A 20,001-nucleotide genomic window follows, 5' to 3' on the forward strand; every position below is an offset into this window, starting at 1 on the left:
TATAATGTATAAAAAAAAATGACTGTAATATTACATTATTAAATGTATGCTCTATCTATACTAAATATAAAATTAAAACTAAAATAGATATGAAGTTCTATTATATATTGTGTAACGTACTTATCTAATTAAACTATAAAATTTACACCCAAAACTAAATATTTATATTTTATTCGTCCTTGCTCACATGTCCATTTGTTATTGGCCCTAAAAAAATCATGAAAAATCAATTTCAAACCTTCCAAACATGATTATTTTAGTGAAAAAAATCAAAATTTCGGTTTCAAACATGTATTGTTTACATGCCCATTTGTTATTCGGCCTAAAAAAATCATGAAAATTCAATTTCATTACCTTCCAAAGCATGACTTTTCCATATATATTATACTTTCATATTTTGGATTTTAACCATTAATCGGGTAGCGATTAACATGCTTCGTTTGAAGGTGAATTTCAACAATGCTTCTAGACCAGGAAATTCATGCCTCGTTCATCTCGAAATGCCGTCTCAATCCACTGTTCTTAATTTGAGAGAAAACCTCATAGCACTCTATCCGAACATCAACAAAGAACCACAACTATTTACCCTCGAATATAACAAAAAATCATTATCTGAAAATACTCGTTCACTCGAATCCTATGGAATCGAAGATCATTCGGTTATCGAGCTTCATATCAAACCTTGTACACTTGCTCCTCGGTTTCAAGGTGTATGGTTCAACGTGAAGGTTCATGGTCCAGTTAATTTTCAAATGGAAGTGACACGAACAATGGAGGTTCGTCTGCTGAAGGAATACATTGCTGGGAAAATGGGAGTTACTAGTAATAAGTTGACTTTGTACCATACTATAAATGGTGAAAAGGGTATGCGCAGAAAAATGGAGGACATGCAAACTCTTGATCATTATAATGTTGATGGGAATTCTGTTATTAATGCCTGGGGGAACGACTAACACGGGTCTCGTATTCATTCTCGACATTATGGTGGAAACAGTTGTTGAAAGAGTTTTATATCAAATAAAATAATGAATTAGTAGTATGATCTAGTGTTCGAGTCGTTAGTTAGAATAAAAATAGTTATTAAAAGAGTTTTTACCTTTTTCTACTCGAATTTGGTAAAATTTTATCTGTGTAATGTGTTATTCAACTAGGTCTATTTAGTAAGTTATTTGAAATATGGATATTACTAGTTATAAGTTTATGAGTGTGTTTTAAGAGTATTTAATTTAATTTTATTTTTCAATTTTAATCAAATACTTTATATTTATTATTTATAACAAAACAAAACAATTAAAAAATCAAATATCAAGTTTATAGAATTAAATAATTTTGTTTTCAAAATGATTGTCAGTTCATAAAATTGAGATAAATATTTAATATTTTTTCAAATTTATTCTGTAAATATTTTAGTTAAATAGCATTATAATTAACATATTTTAGTAACTTGCTTTTTTTTATAAAATTTTAATAACTTTCTTAATCTATGTACCAAAATGTAAGATTATATTATATTAGAATTTATGGTCAAAATAATATTTAAAGTTACACATTCAAGATCAATTTAATCCAAATCATCCGCTCTTAGAAAATGCAGTAAAAGAGCCATCCACAGCAAACGATATCCAACTAGAGGAAGGAAGGATCTCGTTTAGCCCGATTCTATCAGTTGAATTCTAGATATCAACTCAGCTCTCAAATTCGCAAATTTTAACAGGTTAACCCAAATACAATCATTTTTCTACCCCTAAACTTTGAATTAATATATCAAAATCACCAACTTGAAAACTGAGCTTATTTATACCTAAACTTCGATTTAGACTAAATTGATATTAAACTTATTTCGAAATAGCTATGTTTTTATTTCGAAATAGCTCGACAGACCTCAATTGATTATAAGTCTTATGTAACCCTAAGCATTTAGTAGTTAATAATAATTGATTGGGTAATTAATTTATTAGTTCCTATATTTTGACAAAACACACTGTTTAGTCCATGTATTATCAAAAACACACAGTAAGATCCCTAACCTTTTTCTCGGTGAACTGTTTAGTCATTCCATCTGTTTGTTAGATTTTTTACCGTTTATGAATTCAGAAATAACTAAATTACCCTTTACTATTTATCAGTCAAAAGCAATCCACATCTCTATGTGTTTCTCTCACAACTCGCGCTCACAAAAAAAAAATAGAAAAATGATTGAATCCCTAACCCATAATCGATCACTCATGCTCACTCTTCCTGTTTGAATTGAAAGTAGAAATCGACTCAAATCTCTCTCGCTTAATCTTCCTGTTCGAATTGAAGGTGGAAATCCTCTTACTCTCAATGGTGAGTTTAAATAGATTTTGACTCAAATCCAAATTGACTAACAGAATCTTCATAAGAGTCTAACGATAGGGACTAAACAGTTCACCGAGAAAAACGTTAAGGACTAAACAGTTCATCGAGAAAAATGTTAGGGACCTTACCGTGTGTTTTTGAAAATACAGGGACTAAACAATATGTTTTATCAAAATATAGGGACTAATAAATTAATTACCCTAATTGATTTATACCCCTGAATTTTATTTTCATTAGCAAATAAATATGATATCTAATTGAAAAGATCATACAAATGAAATTAAAAAAATAAGTTATTTATTTATTTTACATCTAGACAAGTAAATCTGCATAAGCCTCAAGACCATGAGTATCAAGGCACTTCTTGAGCTTGAACAAAGCTCTGCTTTCTAATTGCCTGACCCTTTCCTTACACAAACCAAAAGCATTACCAATTTCAGACAGTGATTTTCTATTACCATCTTCAATCCCAAATCTTAATTTGATTATCTGTTTCTCTCTCGTGTTCAGATTGTTTAGGAGTCCTCGGACATGTCTTCGCATTAACTGCTTCCCCACGCTCACTTCTGGTACGTCGATTCCACTGTCTGCTGTTATTTCCTGCAGTTTTTAAGAACAGAAGATGCAAGGTTTCTGTGAATTTCACTACCTGTTTTCTCTAAATCTATGTTGCACGGACAGCATTTCTGTATTTCGTGTTTGTGTATCCTTTGAAGGCTACTTTATGAAGGTTATATTTTAGAAATTACGTTTCCGGTGTCCATTTCTGTGTCCGTGCAACATAGCTCTAAATCAGTCATGTAGGTGTTAGATTTATCCCAGGTTAATTCAGTAATTTGCACCGACAGTTATTTTAAGTAACTGAATTGTTCGTATTTGATTTCAATTAAATGTTATTTCCTGCAATTTTATGAACAGACGATGCAAGGTTTTTGTGAATTTCAGTTCCTGTTTGAGTACCTGTTTTCTCTGAAAATCTATGTCACACGGATACTCCTCTTTAGTAGCGTTTCTGCATTTTGTGTCCGTTTATCGTTTGAAGGCTGTTTTATGAAAGTTATGTTTTAGAACTAACGTTTCCTGGTATCCGTTTTAGTGTCCGTGCAACATAGCTATAATCAATCATGTAGATGTTAGATTTATCCAGGGTTAATTCGGTAATCTGCACCGACGGTCCGTTTCAATAAAATCACTGAATTGTTCATAATTGATTTCAATAAAACCACTCTAGCTAACTTGTGTACAAAAACTCAATGAAATATTGAGAGGGCACAAAACTCAGTTGATTATATGCTAACTCAGTACTACACAGGACATGTTTGGCTTTTACGGCTGACATGACAACCGCGTCTATGCCCCGTGGCACATCCTTGGCCACAATTTTTTTTGTAAAGAAAAAACACATCCTCTGACAAGTTTAAGAAAATCCTCAAAAGATAAAAACACCATAAGATTTCAAAAAATTTGGGATTTGGTGGACAAGAAATAAGTTCTAATATCAAATATACATATACCTACTTTGTCGAGATGCAAAGGGTTAGCGTTTTGTTTCTCACAATCAAGAGCTCGACTAACACGAGAGAGGCTGATTGTATTTGGACTAGTTTGTCAAATATTACTAAGTTTAAAGCTGGTTTAATACTGTCATGGAACCAATTGAACTAAAAGCTCAAGCTTATAGTTAAAGGTCCACTTCCTATTAATATGGGCTTGTGTTGTGCACGCTTCAAGCCCAATGGACATTCGCGTGTGGGGGTATGTCAAATATTAATATGAAGTGGACCTTTAACTATCAGCTTTTAGTTCAAACAGTTCCATGACAAATACCTAAAAGTTGATTTGGGCTAAATCGATCCTACCTGTCAACTTCAAGTGCAGTTTATAGTTGATTAGACTATTTCCTCATGTATTAGTACTATTATGGCTCCTAACTTCATTTTTCTGACATAAAAATCCTTCGAATTTGTATTATTGTAATATTAAAGTCTAAATCAACAAATATCCATTACAAAATTAACGGAATTATGAGGGTAAATAGGTCTTTGATCATAAAAAAGTGTACATGGATAATAAAAAAAAGTCAATGATGTAGTCAAACTTATCCATATCATCATTTCGTTAACTTTTTACGCATTTTTGTTGATTTTGACTTTAAAGTTACAGTAATGTAAGGTCAATGGTTTTTATGTCAGAAAATGAAGTTTACGGATTTTTTGACTTCAATAAAATGATGTAGTCAAGCTTGTCCAAGTCATCATTTCATTAAAAAAAAAAAAAGATTTTAGCTTAATACACCCTTAGCATAATTGTCCAGTAAAGTCAATTGCCCCTCTGTATTTTGAAAACGTGTGCCATTTACCCCTGCACTTGCTTAAAGTGATATGCACTTCAACTTGTCGAAAATCTTCCCTTGTTATGCCACGTGGAATGGGTAAGTTTAAGCAAATTCAAGGGATAAATAGGATGTTTAAAAGTATAGGAGGGCATTTGATTTTTCTGGATAAGTACATGGCGCTAGGAATGTATTAGGCCTTGGATTTTTGTAGATTCAAACTTTAACGTCACGGTAATATAATTTTAAGAATTCTTATGTTAAGAAATGAAGTTCAGGAACCATAACGGTAGCAGCTCCATATTTCAGAGATCAGATATTATTCTACTCGTGATTTATATGTTTCACATGATCATAAATGATGTAAACGCAACAAAAAATAATAAAAACATATCAAACAAAATTAAAACAACTTGATAAAAGAAGGAACTGTTACCTGAAATGTGGTGTCTTGGTCTGACCAGACAGGTTGTTGCATTGAAAGTGGTATTCTAGCCATGTACATCAACTTCTGCAATTTATCAACTGTAATTCCAGCACGTTTAGCTATTTCTTCACTGCTTGGCTTTTGATTTCCTTCTTGTATACAACTTCTCTTTGCCTCCATTACTTTCCCCAAAACATGATACATGTTCTCCTGCAAATAACAAATCAATAATGTCTCAAAGAAAATCGCAAAACTTGTGCTTTCATCGCAAACATTTCAACATAAAAGTACCGTTAAGGTACATCTAGAATCCTATTTAATTTGGTTTTTCTAACAACAGCTGTTTGCTTATCTATTCGTGCTGAGAGTTTTGAAATTTGTACTCGTTGGATATGTACAGTATATGTGTGAGCTTTTTAGGTGTAATCGGATCTCATGGGACTTGGATTTAAGGACTTGGGTAAAGGATATTGTCGTACCCACTTGTCCGATTACTAATGAATTATGCACTTGGGATACAAAATTCCTCATCCTCGCCCCTTGGGCAACTTTTTGGGGATTTCCTGTCCCTATCAAAGCCGAACCCAGCAGGAACAGGGAATCTTTCCCATTGACAACTCCAAAAATAATCGAACCACCACATTAACCTCTTGTTCTTACAATTGCATGTCTAATTTCCTGTTCCGCATATCAAACTTATTATAATCAACAACCGATCTAATTCCTAACAAAATTTAGTGTAAAATCTGCATACCGGTAGACGAATTGTCCTTGAATGCTGAAATATGGCCTTCCTCACTGCATGTCTTATCCACCAGTAAGCATAAGTGCCGAATCTGCAACCGACTTGAGGTTTGAATTTCTCAACGCTCTTCATAAGCCCCATGCTTCCCTCCTGGAGCAACACCAAAAACAACAGAGAATAATCAAAATAGAAGTTAATTGAAAAAAAGCTTCAAATCATATAATTGTCCATTAATGCTAATCAAACATTAATCAAAATCATCATTCTTTACAAATAATGATTAAAAACATATTACCAATCCAACTCTTTCTCTAAATATGTCTACATTTCTTCGAAGTCTGTCTTTGTCTAACTCTTTCTCTTTTTTGTTGTTTATTTTGGACACTTGATGTTTCTAAATGTTTCTAATCCAATGATGATGGAGATTAAACATGCCTCTGCTCTAACTCTTCCAAAAACCTAAGAAAAATAATAATAAAAATAATAACCCATGTGACAAATAGAGGCGCCATCTTATAACTAAGGGTAGGCGCACAAAAGTGCACCTTGGTGGTCGCCTGAGTGACAGCGCCCGCCGTTGGGGTGTTAAGGCGCTCAACCTAGTGCTCTGTGTACCTAGAGCCTCAGGCGCACCTTTAACAACTATGCCTCCACCTTTCATTTTTGTGGGAAACGAACATCTTGTTGGAGGCTGCGATTAGAGATAATGTGAGATAATGTCTGATCTAGCTACATATCTTTAGAAAATAAGGCTTAATATATCCCTAGCCCCCTATACTTGTCCAGCGAAGTCAACTGTACTTTGGAAAAGTTTTATTTCCTCTGAACTTAAAGTAACCTATTGCCCATCTGATCTGTTGCCCCCCTGAACTTGATTAAAGTGATATGTACTTCAACTTGTCCAAACCCTTACTCTGCCAAGTGGACTTAGGAAGGTCAATAGATCACATTTAGAAAAGTTCAGGGAGTAAATAGGATGTTTTCAAAATATAGGAGATAGTTGAGTTTTCTAGACAAGTATAGAGGGGTAGGAACGTTTTAGGCCTTAGAAAATTATTTCTTTTGCTCCACCCTAGGAAGCAGCGAACTTGTAGGAGATTAATGTACGAGTGTCGGACACTCCGCACACTCCGACAGTCCAGAAAACACTCGGGACACGCACTCGACACTCCAAAATAAGTGTCCCCTCTCTTTTTTCTTTTTAACTTCAGGGACACTTATGGGAGACTTCAGGGACACGACTTCTGAGTTAATTAAGTAGAATATACGGGTTTTTTTTATTAATTTTATAAAAAAGAGGCGTTGATATACACAAAAATAAAATAAAAACCCCAATAAAAGAAAAGAAATCAAAATCTAAAGAAAAGAATATAGCAACCACCCCTTTTTTGGTAGTTAAATAGTTTGAAGTATTAAATAAAAAAATTTATGCACTAATGACTTATTGTGGATGTTATTTATGGTTTTATAACGACTTATGAATGTTATTTATGATATATATATATATATATTTGGCGTGTCCCCGTACCCGTACATGCATCACTCATTCCTCTAATAGCTTCAAATTTAGTCAACTTTGGTTCTTTTTGTTGTTTTACTCCAAACAGTAGATATAAAGTGTTTGGTTAAAATTCATAAACAGCTACTGATAGCTATTTTGAAAGGAAAATCGGCTAATACCTACCAACAACAACAACCAACTACAATAAACAGCAACAGCAGAACCAAGCAGTTCCTGATACCTACTTTTGATCCCTTCTACAACAAGGGCTCATCTGCTACTGAAGCATCAAATATGGCTAAACCATCTTCAATTGCTTTCAAAAAAATTAACCTATATTATCACCATCTCCCATAAAACCCGATCGTCCCTCATAAAATTTTCCAATGGTCTAATACATCCCTAGCCTCCAAACTTGCCCAGAAAATTCTATTAATTCCTCCAACTTTAAAACACCGGTTAGCTCACTAAAGTTGCTTAAAGTGACATGATTAACCCCTTAGCATGCAAGTTCATATAATCACTTTAAGCAAGTTCAAGAGACCGATGGATCACTTTAAACAAATTTAAGAAGTTAATCTATCATTTTCAGAGTTTGAGAGTACAATCCCCTTTTATGGCGAACTTGGAAGGGTTGAGTACGTATTAGGCCTTTTCCAATCAAAGAACCCCCTACCAACCAACCCTTTTCACACGGACCTCAAAATTTTGTTAATGGCTAACAAACCAACCTAGAAGGATAGCAAACCCTGCTATCTCCATTTCTGGTGGTACTTAGAAATCTTTCAACAGAAACTATCAAAAAGATGTCTACATAATAACCTACCAAAAAATTGAAATATTACTTCAATCAACCTCATAAACAAAGGCTTAATTTGCACAAAAGGTACCTCAAGGGAGCAGGATTATCACATATATAAGGAGCCATATAACTCCTTAATTAAGGAATATGGAAAATCTAAAACACCACCCTCACGCCTAGAACCATCTGGAGCGTGAATCAAATATTGATAGAGAATAAGCTAATAGCAATAAAGGTTAATAGGGGAATTAAGGATATGTGATTTGGAGCCTAGTGAGAGTTAGTTATAAGAGAGAGTGTGTGCTTTAATTAGTATACATAGAGGTGTAGAGTGTGAAGGAGGAATTAGGAAGAATTATGTTAGTAAGCAGTTCTGAGTGTTTGGCTCTGTTCTTTTGAGCAGAGAGGGAAAATTATTTCCTGTTGATCTTTCTCAGCTCTGTTTATCTTTCCATTTTGTCAATTTCAGCTTTAAGCTTATCAGTACTATTCTATTTCTCTATTCGTTCTATCTTGTGTTTTTGTTTCTATCAAATATCCACGAGTCAACCAACATTGAATATAAAGATTTGATACTATGTAAACAAATGCCTAACTCCCCCCAAAAGGCACGGAGGATTGACTCACGTATATAAAGAGTTATTTAGCTCCTTAATTAAGAAATGTAGGACATCTAACAAACCTGAAGTAAGTCCTGAAGGCTGAGACCGCGGTTCTGATATTGTTTAGCAATGTGAACTACCATCCGCAAATTTGAGGTAATTAGTTTTTCTCGGCTGCTGTTACCAGACTGAAGTTGTGACTGCAACACTGTGTAGCTTAGACCAACAGCATCAGCCCATTCAACCAAGGTTGGTTCACGCCCAAATTGAGACTGAAGATTTTTTTTCACCTTTTCCAACCTCATTATATCCTGTTTCATATTTTTTGTAAAGCAACAGAAAAAGGCATTTGTAAATTGTCTTCCGCTTTTAAATGTAACATCAAGCTATATTTTAGGCTTAATACATCGCAGGTTCCCTGTACTGACTAAATAATTCGATTGGCCTCCTGAACTTATGAGATGTCTCATTATCCTCCTTAACTTACTTAAAGTGATGGGCGTTTCAACTTGCCCAAATCTCTACTTTGCTCCGCCATGTATGACTTAGGAAGTTTAATCATTTTAAACAAGTTCAGATGGCTAATGAGACAACCCCAAAGTTCAGGGGGGGAATCGGATTATTTGGCCAAGTACATGGAGCCTTACAAAGCACAAATAAACCTTGTGATTTTACGCATTTGCAAAAACGTTCCTGAGGTTTGAAAGTTTGCAAACACAAGATCTGGTGTTCCTCTATGTGCAAAGACAAAGAATTCACTAAAGTCATCCGAATTTACCTCGTGGCAAATATTCAAAACAAATGTTCAAACAGTGTTTTCATTCCATTGTACCCTCCTAACATATAAAAACATTTTAAAGCAGAAAAATATAATAAAATGACTCCAATTCCTCTTGTTTACTAATGTTTTAGTGAAAAATCTATCTTTACAAAAGTAGGAAACCTGACAACCACGTATATTAACTTCTAAACCACAGGAACGTCTTTGTATATGTGTAAAATCACAAAAAAAAATTATATTTATCCCTATTATTATAAATTAGATGTTTTTCAGCAATAAACCTGCACTTGAGCAATCAATTCAAACTCCTCTTTAGCAGTTAAGAGCTGTTTGGTTTCAGGACCCCATAGGAATAATCGAAGGGGATCCTTTGGATCAAATGCTTCATGTGTCCTTTTTTGAACACCTTCACTTCTGCAATAGTACAGTTCATCAGACATTTCTTTTGTTCTTCCCTTCCTTCGAACTCTAGACTGCCTCTCCAAACGCCGATTTGACTTGACAGTTTTCACCTCCTCAAATGAAAAACCAGATGAACCTAAAGACCCCATACTGCAAATGAATTAGACATCAGTCCTTAAAACACAAAGATAAGCTATGTAAGACTTAACAGGGAAACATGGGTTAAATTTCATTGAAGTCGGGGTATGTTTCAGAAAAAGGACATTGAAGTTCATTTTCTTCCAATAAAATCACTTAACTTAACATTTGATTTCAATAATGTCCAATTTATGTATAAAAACTCACCGAAATGTTGACGTGAAACAGAAGACATCAACTATATGTCAACTAAGCACCACGCCGAACAATGATAATATTTTATAATGGCACAATACATCAAAGGCCCCTCTAAACATGGCGAAGAAAACTGATTGCCCCCCTAAACTTTAAGGGTGTCTCATTAATCCTCTGAATTTGCTTAACCCCTAATTCATACACAATCCTATAAGAACCACATAGGATTGGGGTATTTATGTGTTAGGGTTAAGCAAGTTTAGGGGTTCACAAGACACCCTTAAAGTTTAGGGGGGAAATTGGTTTTTTTGGCCAAGTTTAGGGGCCACGTGATGTGTTCAGCCTTTTAGAATTTTTTTGTGGCTTAGGGTAAGCAAAACATGGCTGCCACGTCAACTATAAAAGTTAGATATGTCCAGCATGGTGCTTAGTTGACATATAGTCAACTGTCATCTGTTAACGATCCAGTGAATTTTTCTATCCAAATTAAGCGGAATGACTTTATTAAAATCAAATGTGAAGTTCAGTGATTTTATTGACCATCAGTGCATTTTACTCGGCAAACATGAAATCTTTGAAGAGACAAACCTAGTAGAAACTGTATCATTTAGATCATTGGATCTCTGAGCTAGTAGTGCTGCTTCTTTAGAGGCAGACAAAGCTTTTTGAGCAAGTTCAATCACATTAATTGGTTCAATCCTCAGAAGCTTGTCAGTATCGGTGGCAACAGATTGTGTAGGCATTGACCAGGATGGAATTTGTGCCGTTTGAAAAAGAGACATTCTACAGCAGCAAATTGAAACCATATAAGAATGTCATTCAAGACGCCAAGGTCTGAATCAAACGAATTAATTTAAGCACAGAGAAGATCAATTCTGTTCATCTTACAAATTCCGAATATTGATCGAAGAAAGTGACTGGTATCCAGATTCCAGCATCAATTGATCTGAGTCACCGGCAAGAATTCCTTCATGCATTGATGCCTCAATATCCATCTCTGTCCTATCTAATGTAGCCTGTAATTAAGAATGAATTATCTTTCAGTTCAAGAACTAGGACGAAGTATAGCAATAAGCATATTTTTAATCTGGGTAAGATACACCATGGCACCTCAATTTTGGCATTACTAATATGATGGCCTCTTAACTTCAAAACCGCACATAACAGTCCTTGCACTTTGATATATTCTAATATAAAAGTCCAAATAACCGCTGACCAGTGTTAATACTGGTTGACCACGTAAAATGACGGTAAATCACACTCCTTGAGTAACCTCAAAGTTGAGAGACCATACCATCATGTTAGTATGTGATTTACAGGCAGTTCACGTAGTCAACAGGTATTTACATTTGTCAACGGTCATTTTGACTTTTATCTCAAGATTTTTATAGAGTTCAAAGGTCATATGTGAGTAAACGAAAGTTGAGGGGCCATGAGTGTGTTTTACCCTTTCCAATTTCTATAAAATGTCTAGATGAGAAAAAAATGAACCTGAGAAGTTCTATCTTCCTTCACCATGTTGAGGACAGCCCTGAACTCATCACGTTGCTCTTGCAAAAGTACTGAGGTAGGAAAATTTCTAGATAATAAGGTAGTTGGAACAGAACTAACCGCAGGAACTGCTTGCTCATAAGACTTCAAAACTGCAAAATTATTAACACAATCATGACCCACAATTCTAACTCTTCCATATACACAGGTGTAACAAGATAATTATTAGGCCTAATACATACAAAGCCTCTTCAAGTCCGCCATAACAGCCTATTATTGTCCCTCGAACTTTAAAAACGACCAATTAACTTCTTAAACTTACTTAAAGTACTTATTGATCTCCTAGACTTGCTTAAAACAACCTATTGGCTCCCTAGACTTGTTTCAAGTGGCTTATTAGCCACTTGAACTTGCACAAAGTGATAAGCGTCTCAACTTGTCCAAATTTATACATTATCCCAGAGGGTAGAACTTAGGGGTTAATCATGTCAATTTAAGCAACTTGAAAGGGCTAACTGGTTGTTTTTAGACTTTTCTGGACAAGTTTGGAGAGCTAGAGAAAATCACTGAAATTCATTTTCTTTCTGTAAAATCATTGAACTTTACATTGTATTTCAATGAAGTCATTCCAACCAATTTGTGTATAAAGTATTATGATGTGGCACAAAAAGAAAGTTAACTATATATCAACTAAGTGTCATATGCTCGATATGCCCGAGTTTTATGGCTGAAGTGGCATAAATGTGACAGTCACAAGTGTGCTAGGTGGCACATCCTAAGCCACAATATTTATTTTTTAAAATCTCATCTATTGTCTGACATGGCGCTTACTTGGTATTTAACCAGTGCCACTTCAGTTTTTATATACAAATTGGCCATACTAACCTCATTCAAATCAAATACCAAGTTTTGTGACTTCATTAAAAGAAAATAAAGTTCAATGACAGTTGTGAAATAAACCTCAAAATTTCAATGACCGTGACTGCAATTTACCTGCTAGGATGTACTAGGCGTGATTATTATTTTAATTGAAAACCCAGCCAATGCTAAGGTATTTACCTCAAGGGTTTTGACCATGAAAGCTTTCAACAACTATTATTTCATGAATTCATCATCAAAAGCATAAATTACCAAGGAAATGAAAGGAAGTTCCATGGGGTTTAGTCACATAAAAAACCCCAAATTATACTACTAGTAAAAAGGAATGAAAATTTATGAAGCTCCAAACACCATGAAGCTGAAGTAACCAAATGTAATTGAAACACATTTTCATTTCAATGTGTGCGAACAACAAGAAACTAGAAAAACTTACAGAATTACAACATAAATAGAAGAAACTGCCATATTTACCTGAAGAAGAAGAAGAAAAAGAAGAAGAAAAGAGGGAATTCTTCAAGTGGTTTCTCGGTGGAAATGACGGAGAAGGAGAAAGCAAAGTCCTTGCAGCCTCCATTGAAACAGACAATGCAACGAGAGCTCAAGCTCAGAATCTCAATTAACTACCCTCCATCTGACGAATTTCTAGTGAGATGTTTCCAACTGAGTATATCGGTGTTGTATACTTCTTCTCCAGAAGAATATTGAGCAGAGCAAACGCAAACGCAAAATCTTTCTTCAATTCCACACCTCAAAATGGAGAGGATGAGGTTTCGGTGCTTCTAACCAAGATATCGGTTTCTCCATTTGAAGTTACTTGGGCCGTTAAGCCCATCCCATTTTGGGCCCATTTATCCTATTGTAGCAGCCTAAGTTCGAGATACCATTACCTTTTTTTTGTTTTTTTTTTCCTCAAATTAAAACATGTTTCCCATGTAAACTTGAATAGACCTAGCAATTATCGTGTTCGAGTCGTGTTTATGTCATGTCATTTTGGGTTCGTGTTAAAAAGAGTAAATCCAAATTCAAACTCAACTCAAAAACTTTCGTATCACAATCGTGTTAACTTGTTCGGGTTAGTCCTTGGATGATCCAAGACTATCATTTAACTGTTAGAACATGGCCTCTGGATTTTATTGCCTCAGATACTATAATCAACTCTACGATGGTGTAGGTCTGTTTCCCTACCTTACCTTTGAGATTTTACAATGAAAACTTATTGATAGCCATTGAGAATACTATGGGAGAAAAGCTGTAAAGGTGGACAAGAAAACTTTGGAGGCCTTTAGGAGTCGTTTTTGCTAGAGTGTGTGTTGAAATTGACCTTACAAGTCCTCTTGTAGCGCGTTTTTTCATTAATGAAGATGTGTTTCATGTGGAGTACGAAGGATTATATACAACTTGCACTTGTTATAGGAGATATAGGTATTTGCGATGTGCTTGCAATTTCCTTAGCATCTCTGAGGAGAAAAAAAATAGCCTTTTGTCTTATGTGAATATCATTTGCTTGTCATTTGAGAGTCGAACATCCATCTTGTTCAACTAAGGGTATAAATCCATGATATCAATAAGATTTGTCGTTCTTAAGGTCGAGGGTTGGTCGTAGACCAATGGGTTCACCTGTTTGGAGGGGCTGGCTTTCTCAAGTGGTTGATCCTGATTTTTCTCAGTGGCCTTGATAGATTTTGATCTTTTTGGATCCATGACAATGTTTTGTATATAAACAAAAGGGATATGATCTTCAACACTCTCAACAATGGAGATTTATTGGAGTTTCTCCATTTCAAACCTTCCATGCAATGAAATAAAATAAAAGGAAAATTATTAGAAACTTGATGTTTAGAAGCTTAAAATAAAAAGAAGAAGAGGTGCGAGAGTATGAAAAAATTTCAACAAGTTTATTCTACACTATATATACTGTCATTAGGAAAGTGAAGAGGTGACGCATTTAAGAAATCATAATCATCGCACCATATCTCAAAGGTAGCCCTAAGGTTGTAAGACTCAGACCAGTCCAATCAGGTCAATCCGACCGGACTCGATAGGCAAACTGGTTCAGAGATATCTAAAAACAACATTGTTGAAACCCTCTTAAACCCTGTTAAACCATTAAATCGAAAAATCGGTCACGAGTTGGCAAGTTTCATGAATCAAAATTTTAGCTTTTAAGAAAATCTAAAATCAAGTTTGATTTTACTATTATTTGTCAATAACTCGTTAATGAATTAACTATTAGATAAGTTTTATGGGAGATTGAGAATTTATGTCGTGCAACAACTTTATTAATTTAGTTTTTAGTCATAATTTCAGTTTTTTCCATATTGATACAGAGATATTACAACTCTTTTACTCTTTTTGTTTTTATTTCGTGTTTTCTATTTGCAATCTATCAAAGTGTATTTTAGGATTAATTTTATAGTTTTTAATTATAAATTATTTTCTTCATCTCTTTGTGGATTTCAAGTTTCATGTGAAGTCTCCATAAAAGCTTTCAATATCAATCAAGAATTTGAAAGGGAAATTGTAATTTCTAAGTATTAATTTTATTAATCTTATTAATATTTTTCTATGGTAAATATCAGGGATGTGCTATGCTTTTCAGCACCTTTGGCAGACTAATAAGACTCTCGATTTATTTCAATAGATCTTGATATGGATGCTCTTTCTTCTTATGGGTGAGTTTATTAGCTAGACCCACCTTTCTCTATAGACATGGATCTCTTCTTTATACCGCGATGTATGTCTATCTTTAAACGTCTGCCTATTATACTTCATTTTTATCAATATACACTATTTTTGAAGTGAGTAATTCCATGTAGTATGGGCAAAGATTGGGTTTAGAAAGCAAGTGGTAGGGCGCTTCACCAACTACTTCGGCATAAGCACCCACAACTATTGGATGCGAGAATCAAATCACCTTATGATGTTAGGTCTGGTTCTTAATGATATAGGAGAGCTCCATGATCAAATCGTGATTCTTGATAAGAGTCATCCCTTATCTTTTCAGAGATCAATTTGGATATCAAAAAGATTACCATATATAACACAAGATTTTTCCGTCGATTCTTTCGAGTCGAGCTTCCCGGTCTGTCAATATACCCTGAGAAGTAGAAAGGATTACAATGCCCATCTCGCCCAAAATTCTAGGAATTTTTTTATATTTAGAATAGATTCCTAGACCCGGCCGGCTGATCCATTTTAAATTTAGATCCTTAGAATGGACAAGTTCCTGCTTCATTAACTGATTTAACCTCCTCACGGTTGGCTAGTTATTGATGATATGAATTAAGGCTAGCTTTTTTCCGGACAAATTCAAAAGTATGGGATCTCTTGATCAAAGAGGAGAGTGCCTCCCCATGGTAAGCAAACTTGAGTAATTCATTACTCCCCATAGGATCTTTAATGATGGGGATTTTCCATTAAACTATATAGAATTTGGACCCCTTTCACTCTCTCTCCCAACATTGTACAGAGTAAGCAAACTTGCTTAAGAACACGCATTACCCTATAAAATAAAACTAAAAATATTAATTTTTATAGGAATTTTTTGAACTTCGGTTCAATCTCGAATTGAACCCTATTCCTTTTATCCTTACCGCTTCTCTTACATGTTTAGTTTTGACAACCATGGATAGTCCAGATGTTTAGAAAAAGGTAATAATGACCTTGAGTAATGCACTATTCTATACAAAAATGACAATGACATTTATGAAGAATACAAAAGGATATCAAGAAAAAAATAAGGAAATGGTGCCATGCATCTACCCTCATGTGGCATATTAGAACCTGCCGACATCATATCGCGTATCCACCTACTACCCTCGCATCATGATTAAAATTAAAAATCAATGTTGACGTATCACACCCTAATAAATACAAAATAAATAGTTTGGCACGAAACCTCCGGTAATACACATTTCAAAATTCAAAGTCAAAGGAAGTCACCTTCAGTCATATAATAAAACAAAGTCCTAAAGCACTTCAGACCTGTAGCTTCAAGGGGACATCCGATATCACACTATTCTCTACGAATATACGTGGACCAATGGAACACTCCAACTCTCAAATGTAACCGTTATAATCATGTGGTCCTGTCAAATATGGTCTTAAGGGTCACACACATTCTGACCCACATCTTATACCGAGATTAGCAGAATTATAAGTGCAATTATTGTAATCGTTATTGGTCTCCCTATTAAATGATTGTCACTTGGTCATCTACTCGCATTTAGGGCACACAACATAAATCTCCTATAAATACAATGTATACAGTACTCAAAATGTATTCAATCCATTTTATTTGCTCATTTAAGCTTAAATACTACTCAATAGCATTTCTCATCTCTACCTTAGAAATTGAAGAGGGGACGCCGGTTTCCGGCCCTCCTTAACCATTTTTTTTATCTTAACTCATGCATTTGGTACCCAACAAGCTCAACTTAGAATTCCTCGCATGAGTGAGTAAATGGTTTAGTTGAATTGTTTAAACAAACACTAACAAAGAGAACTATTTCTCTTTATTTTCTTACCCTTTCGTGAAATCCCCCTCCCCCCAATCAAACGTTCCCTCAATGTGGATAACTATTTATTGTGTAAAATGCAATCTAATCTCCTTAAATTAATTTAATTAGATTAGACATTTATGGTTAATAACTGATGGAGAAAAACCACTTAGATTTTCAAGAATAGAATGTGACTTCTATAAATATCTCTCTTTCTTCAATTTCTAGCACACATCGCTATATAAAAATATTAGCATTTAGTTTGTGGATTACATCTCCTTCTAAAGTTATTAGACATAAAAGTTATATGATCGATAATATAAAATCGTGATTCATTTCTTTCGTTATAAAATTCATGAATAATCTGTATTAGAAAAAATAACATGATTACCTATTTATTTATTCAGATTTATATGTAAATAAATCAAACATTATAAAAATAATGAATTTTTTTATCATAAAATCAGGAAAAAATGTGTCTGCTTTTTTTTAGAAGTAAAATGACTATAAGTACATATTTGAGAAAAAGTGAATAAGGTTTTTCATTTTTCAACTTTTGAATAAAATTTTAATAATGTAAGAAAAGAAAGTCATTTTAAGATGAAGGGAATAGGATTTGGATTTTAGTAGGCACATTACACATTGAGTCCCTAAACTAAGCTTTCAAACTCAATTAGGATCTTAAACTATCATAATCATAAATCAGGTTCTTGAATTAACAAAAAAAATCATCAATCGAGTCTTCATTCTAAACAAAAATCATTAATTGAAGCCTCATTAAAAATCATTTAATTGAATAATTTCAGATTCTTTTCCTCAAACTCATTTTAAACCAACACAAAGATTATTACAGTCTATATCAAATATTCAGTGTTTGTGATTTTATGATTAGATAAGGATTTAATTGATGATTTTTGTTTAGTTTATAGACTTAATCGATGATTTTGATAGTTTAGGATCCTAATTGATTTTGAAACTTTAGTTCGGGGACGAAAATCGGTGTAATGCCATTTTGGTATTATATATTCATAAAAAAAATAAAGATAAAACAACAAATATGGTAAGGATTTGGCACTGAATTAATTGGGAAATAAAAGGGGTAAAAAGGGAAATTGGATATAAATATCACATTTACCAAGGATGGTCAAATGAATCAGATTTTGTCAGATTTAGAAAAACAAATTGTCTCATAAGACATAAAGAACAAGAAATCAAGAAATTTATGTAATTAAATAATTAAATATTAATTACAGATTTTTTTAGCACTAACTATAATTACAAGATTCTCACTAGACATTTCTCAGTCGATTAACATTATTTACCAAATAAAATATGAATTTTTAATGAAAAATTGGATTAGTTACATGAATATTATAAATTAACTATATAACTAAATCAGATTATCAAATTTAAATGGTGCATAAATTGTATAAATGGTAAATTAATAAAGTCTACATTTTGACATAAAATAATTGGAGTAAATTAGATTTATCGAAGAGTTTTTATATAGTCTCTTATTATATAAAAGTTTCTGAACTCAGTCATTTAAAATTCATTTTTAAAATTAGAACAAATCACAAACATCTCGCGACTTTAATTAACTATAATTACGTATATTTAATTATTAAATTTTTGTTAATAGGACGAGCATAAGCTCTAATTAAAATTACGTGATTATTTCATACACATTTCATATTTATTTTTAATAAATCATTATTTCTATCTAGAAAGAAAATAATACATGTATTTTTTATAAAGAAAATATGTAAAGAAATTAATTAATTTAACAATTTAAGTTAAATAATTAAGATTCAAAAATAGCATTTATATATATAATTAATTTAAATTGTAAAAATTATCATATCAAACACATAATTACACACTCAATGTGTATTATTATTATTATTATTATTATTATTATTATTATTATTATTATTATAATATTTGAGAGTTTCAATTCCTAATATTTGACAAAGTCATACATTTTGTTACCTTTGACAATATGAATGATTGTGAAAGGGCCGTGAATTGTGGTCCTTCGGATGATCCAAGGCCATTATTTAATTGTTAGAACATGGAATATGGATTTTATTACCTCAAATGCTATAATCAATTCTACGATAGTGTGGACATGTTTCCCTACCTTGCCTATGAGATTTTATAATGAAGACTTATTGATGACCATTGAGAATACTGTGGGGAAAAGTTATGAAGGTGGACTATAACACTTTGGAGGCCTCTAGGAGTCGTTTCACTAGAGTGTGTGTCGAAATTGACCTTACAAGTCATCTTGTAACGCATTTTTTCCATTGATGAAGATGCATTTCATGTGAAGTGCGAAGGATTATATACAACTTGCACTCGTTATGGGAGATATGGGCACTTCCGAGATGCTTGCCATTTATTTAAGGAGAAAACACTAGCCTTTTTCTGATGTGAATATCATTTGCTTGTCATTTGAGAGTCGAACATCCATCTCGTTCGGCTAAGGATATAAATCCACGATATCAATAAGATATGTCGCTCTTAAGGTCGAGGGTTGGTCGTAGACCAATGGCTACACCTGTTTGGAGGGGCCAACTTTCTTAAGTGGTTGATCCTGATTTTTCTTAATGGCCTTGACAAATTTTGATCTTTTCGGATCTATGACAATGTTTCGTATATAAAAAAAGGGGTATGACATTCAACACTCTCCAGAATGGAGATTTATTTGAGTTTTTTTCGTTTCAAACCTTCCATGCAACGAAAGAAAATAAAAGGGAAATGAGCAGAAACTTACTGTTTGGAAGCTTGAAGAAAAGGAAGAAAAGGTGCGAGAGTATGAAATTTTTTCAAAAGGTTTATTCTACGCTATATATAATGTCATT

General features: G+C 33.6%; 1 protein-coding gene across 1 annotated transcript; it reads right to left on the minus strand.

Annotated features, from left to right (window-relative positions):
- Nucleotides 1-2,590: 2,590 nt before the first annotated feature.
- Nucleotides 2,591-13,404, minus strand: LOC136209026 (RNA polymerase sigma factor sigF, chloroplastic). Its single transcript, XM_066000367.1, has 9 exons — nucleotides 13,107-13,404; nucleotides 11,757-11,908; nucleotides 11,154-11,281; nucleotides 10,854-11,048; nucleotides 9,812-10,082; nucleotides 8,830-9,060; nucleotides 5,854-5,994; nucleotides 5,109-5,309; nucleotides 2,591-2,940 (listed from the first exon to the last, which is right to left on the minus strand). Exons 1-9 carry the CDS (start codon nucleotides 13,207-13,209, stop codon nucleotides 2,653-2,655), a joined length of 1,710 nt encoding a protein of 569 aa, XP_065856439.1. The 5' UTR covers nucleotides 13,210-13,404; the 3' UTR covers nucleotides 2,591-2,652.
- Between the last annotated feature and the right edge of the window lie 6,597 nt (nucleotides 13,405-20,001).

Source organism: Euphorbia lathyris, chromosome 10 (assembly GCF_963576675.1).
Source record: "Euphorbia lathyris chromosome 10, ddEupLath1.1, whole genome shotgun sequence".
In the NCBI taxonomy this organism is placed as follows: Eukaryota; Viridiplantae; Streptophyta; class Magnoliopsida; order Malpighiales; family Euphorbiaceae; genus Euphorbia; species Euphorbia lathyris.

What these genes read in the sequence shown, in the direction of transcription:
- LOC136209026 (XM_066000367.1), bottom strand. Translation starts at nt 13,209, where the DNA reads ATGGAGGCTGCAAGGACTTTGCTTTCTCCTTCTCCGTCATTTCCACCG. An exon ending in TCGATCAATATTCGGAATTT is followed by an intron (nt 11,049 to 11,153) that starts GTAAGATGAACA and finishes TTGCTGCTGTAG; the next exon opens with AATGTCTCTTTTTCAAACGG. An exon ending in AATGATACAGTTTCTACTAG is followed by an intron (nt 10,083 to 10,853) that starts GTTTGTCTCTTC and finishes ATTCATTTGCAG; the next exon opens with TATGGGGTCTTTAGGTTCAT.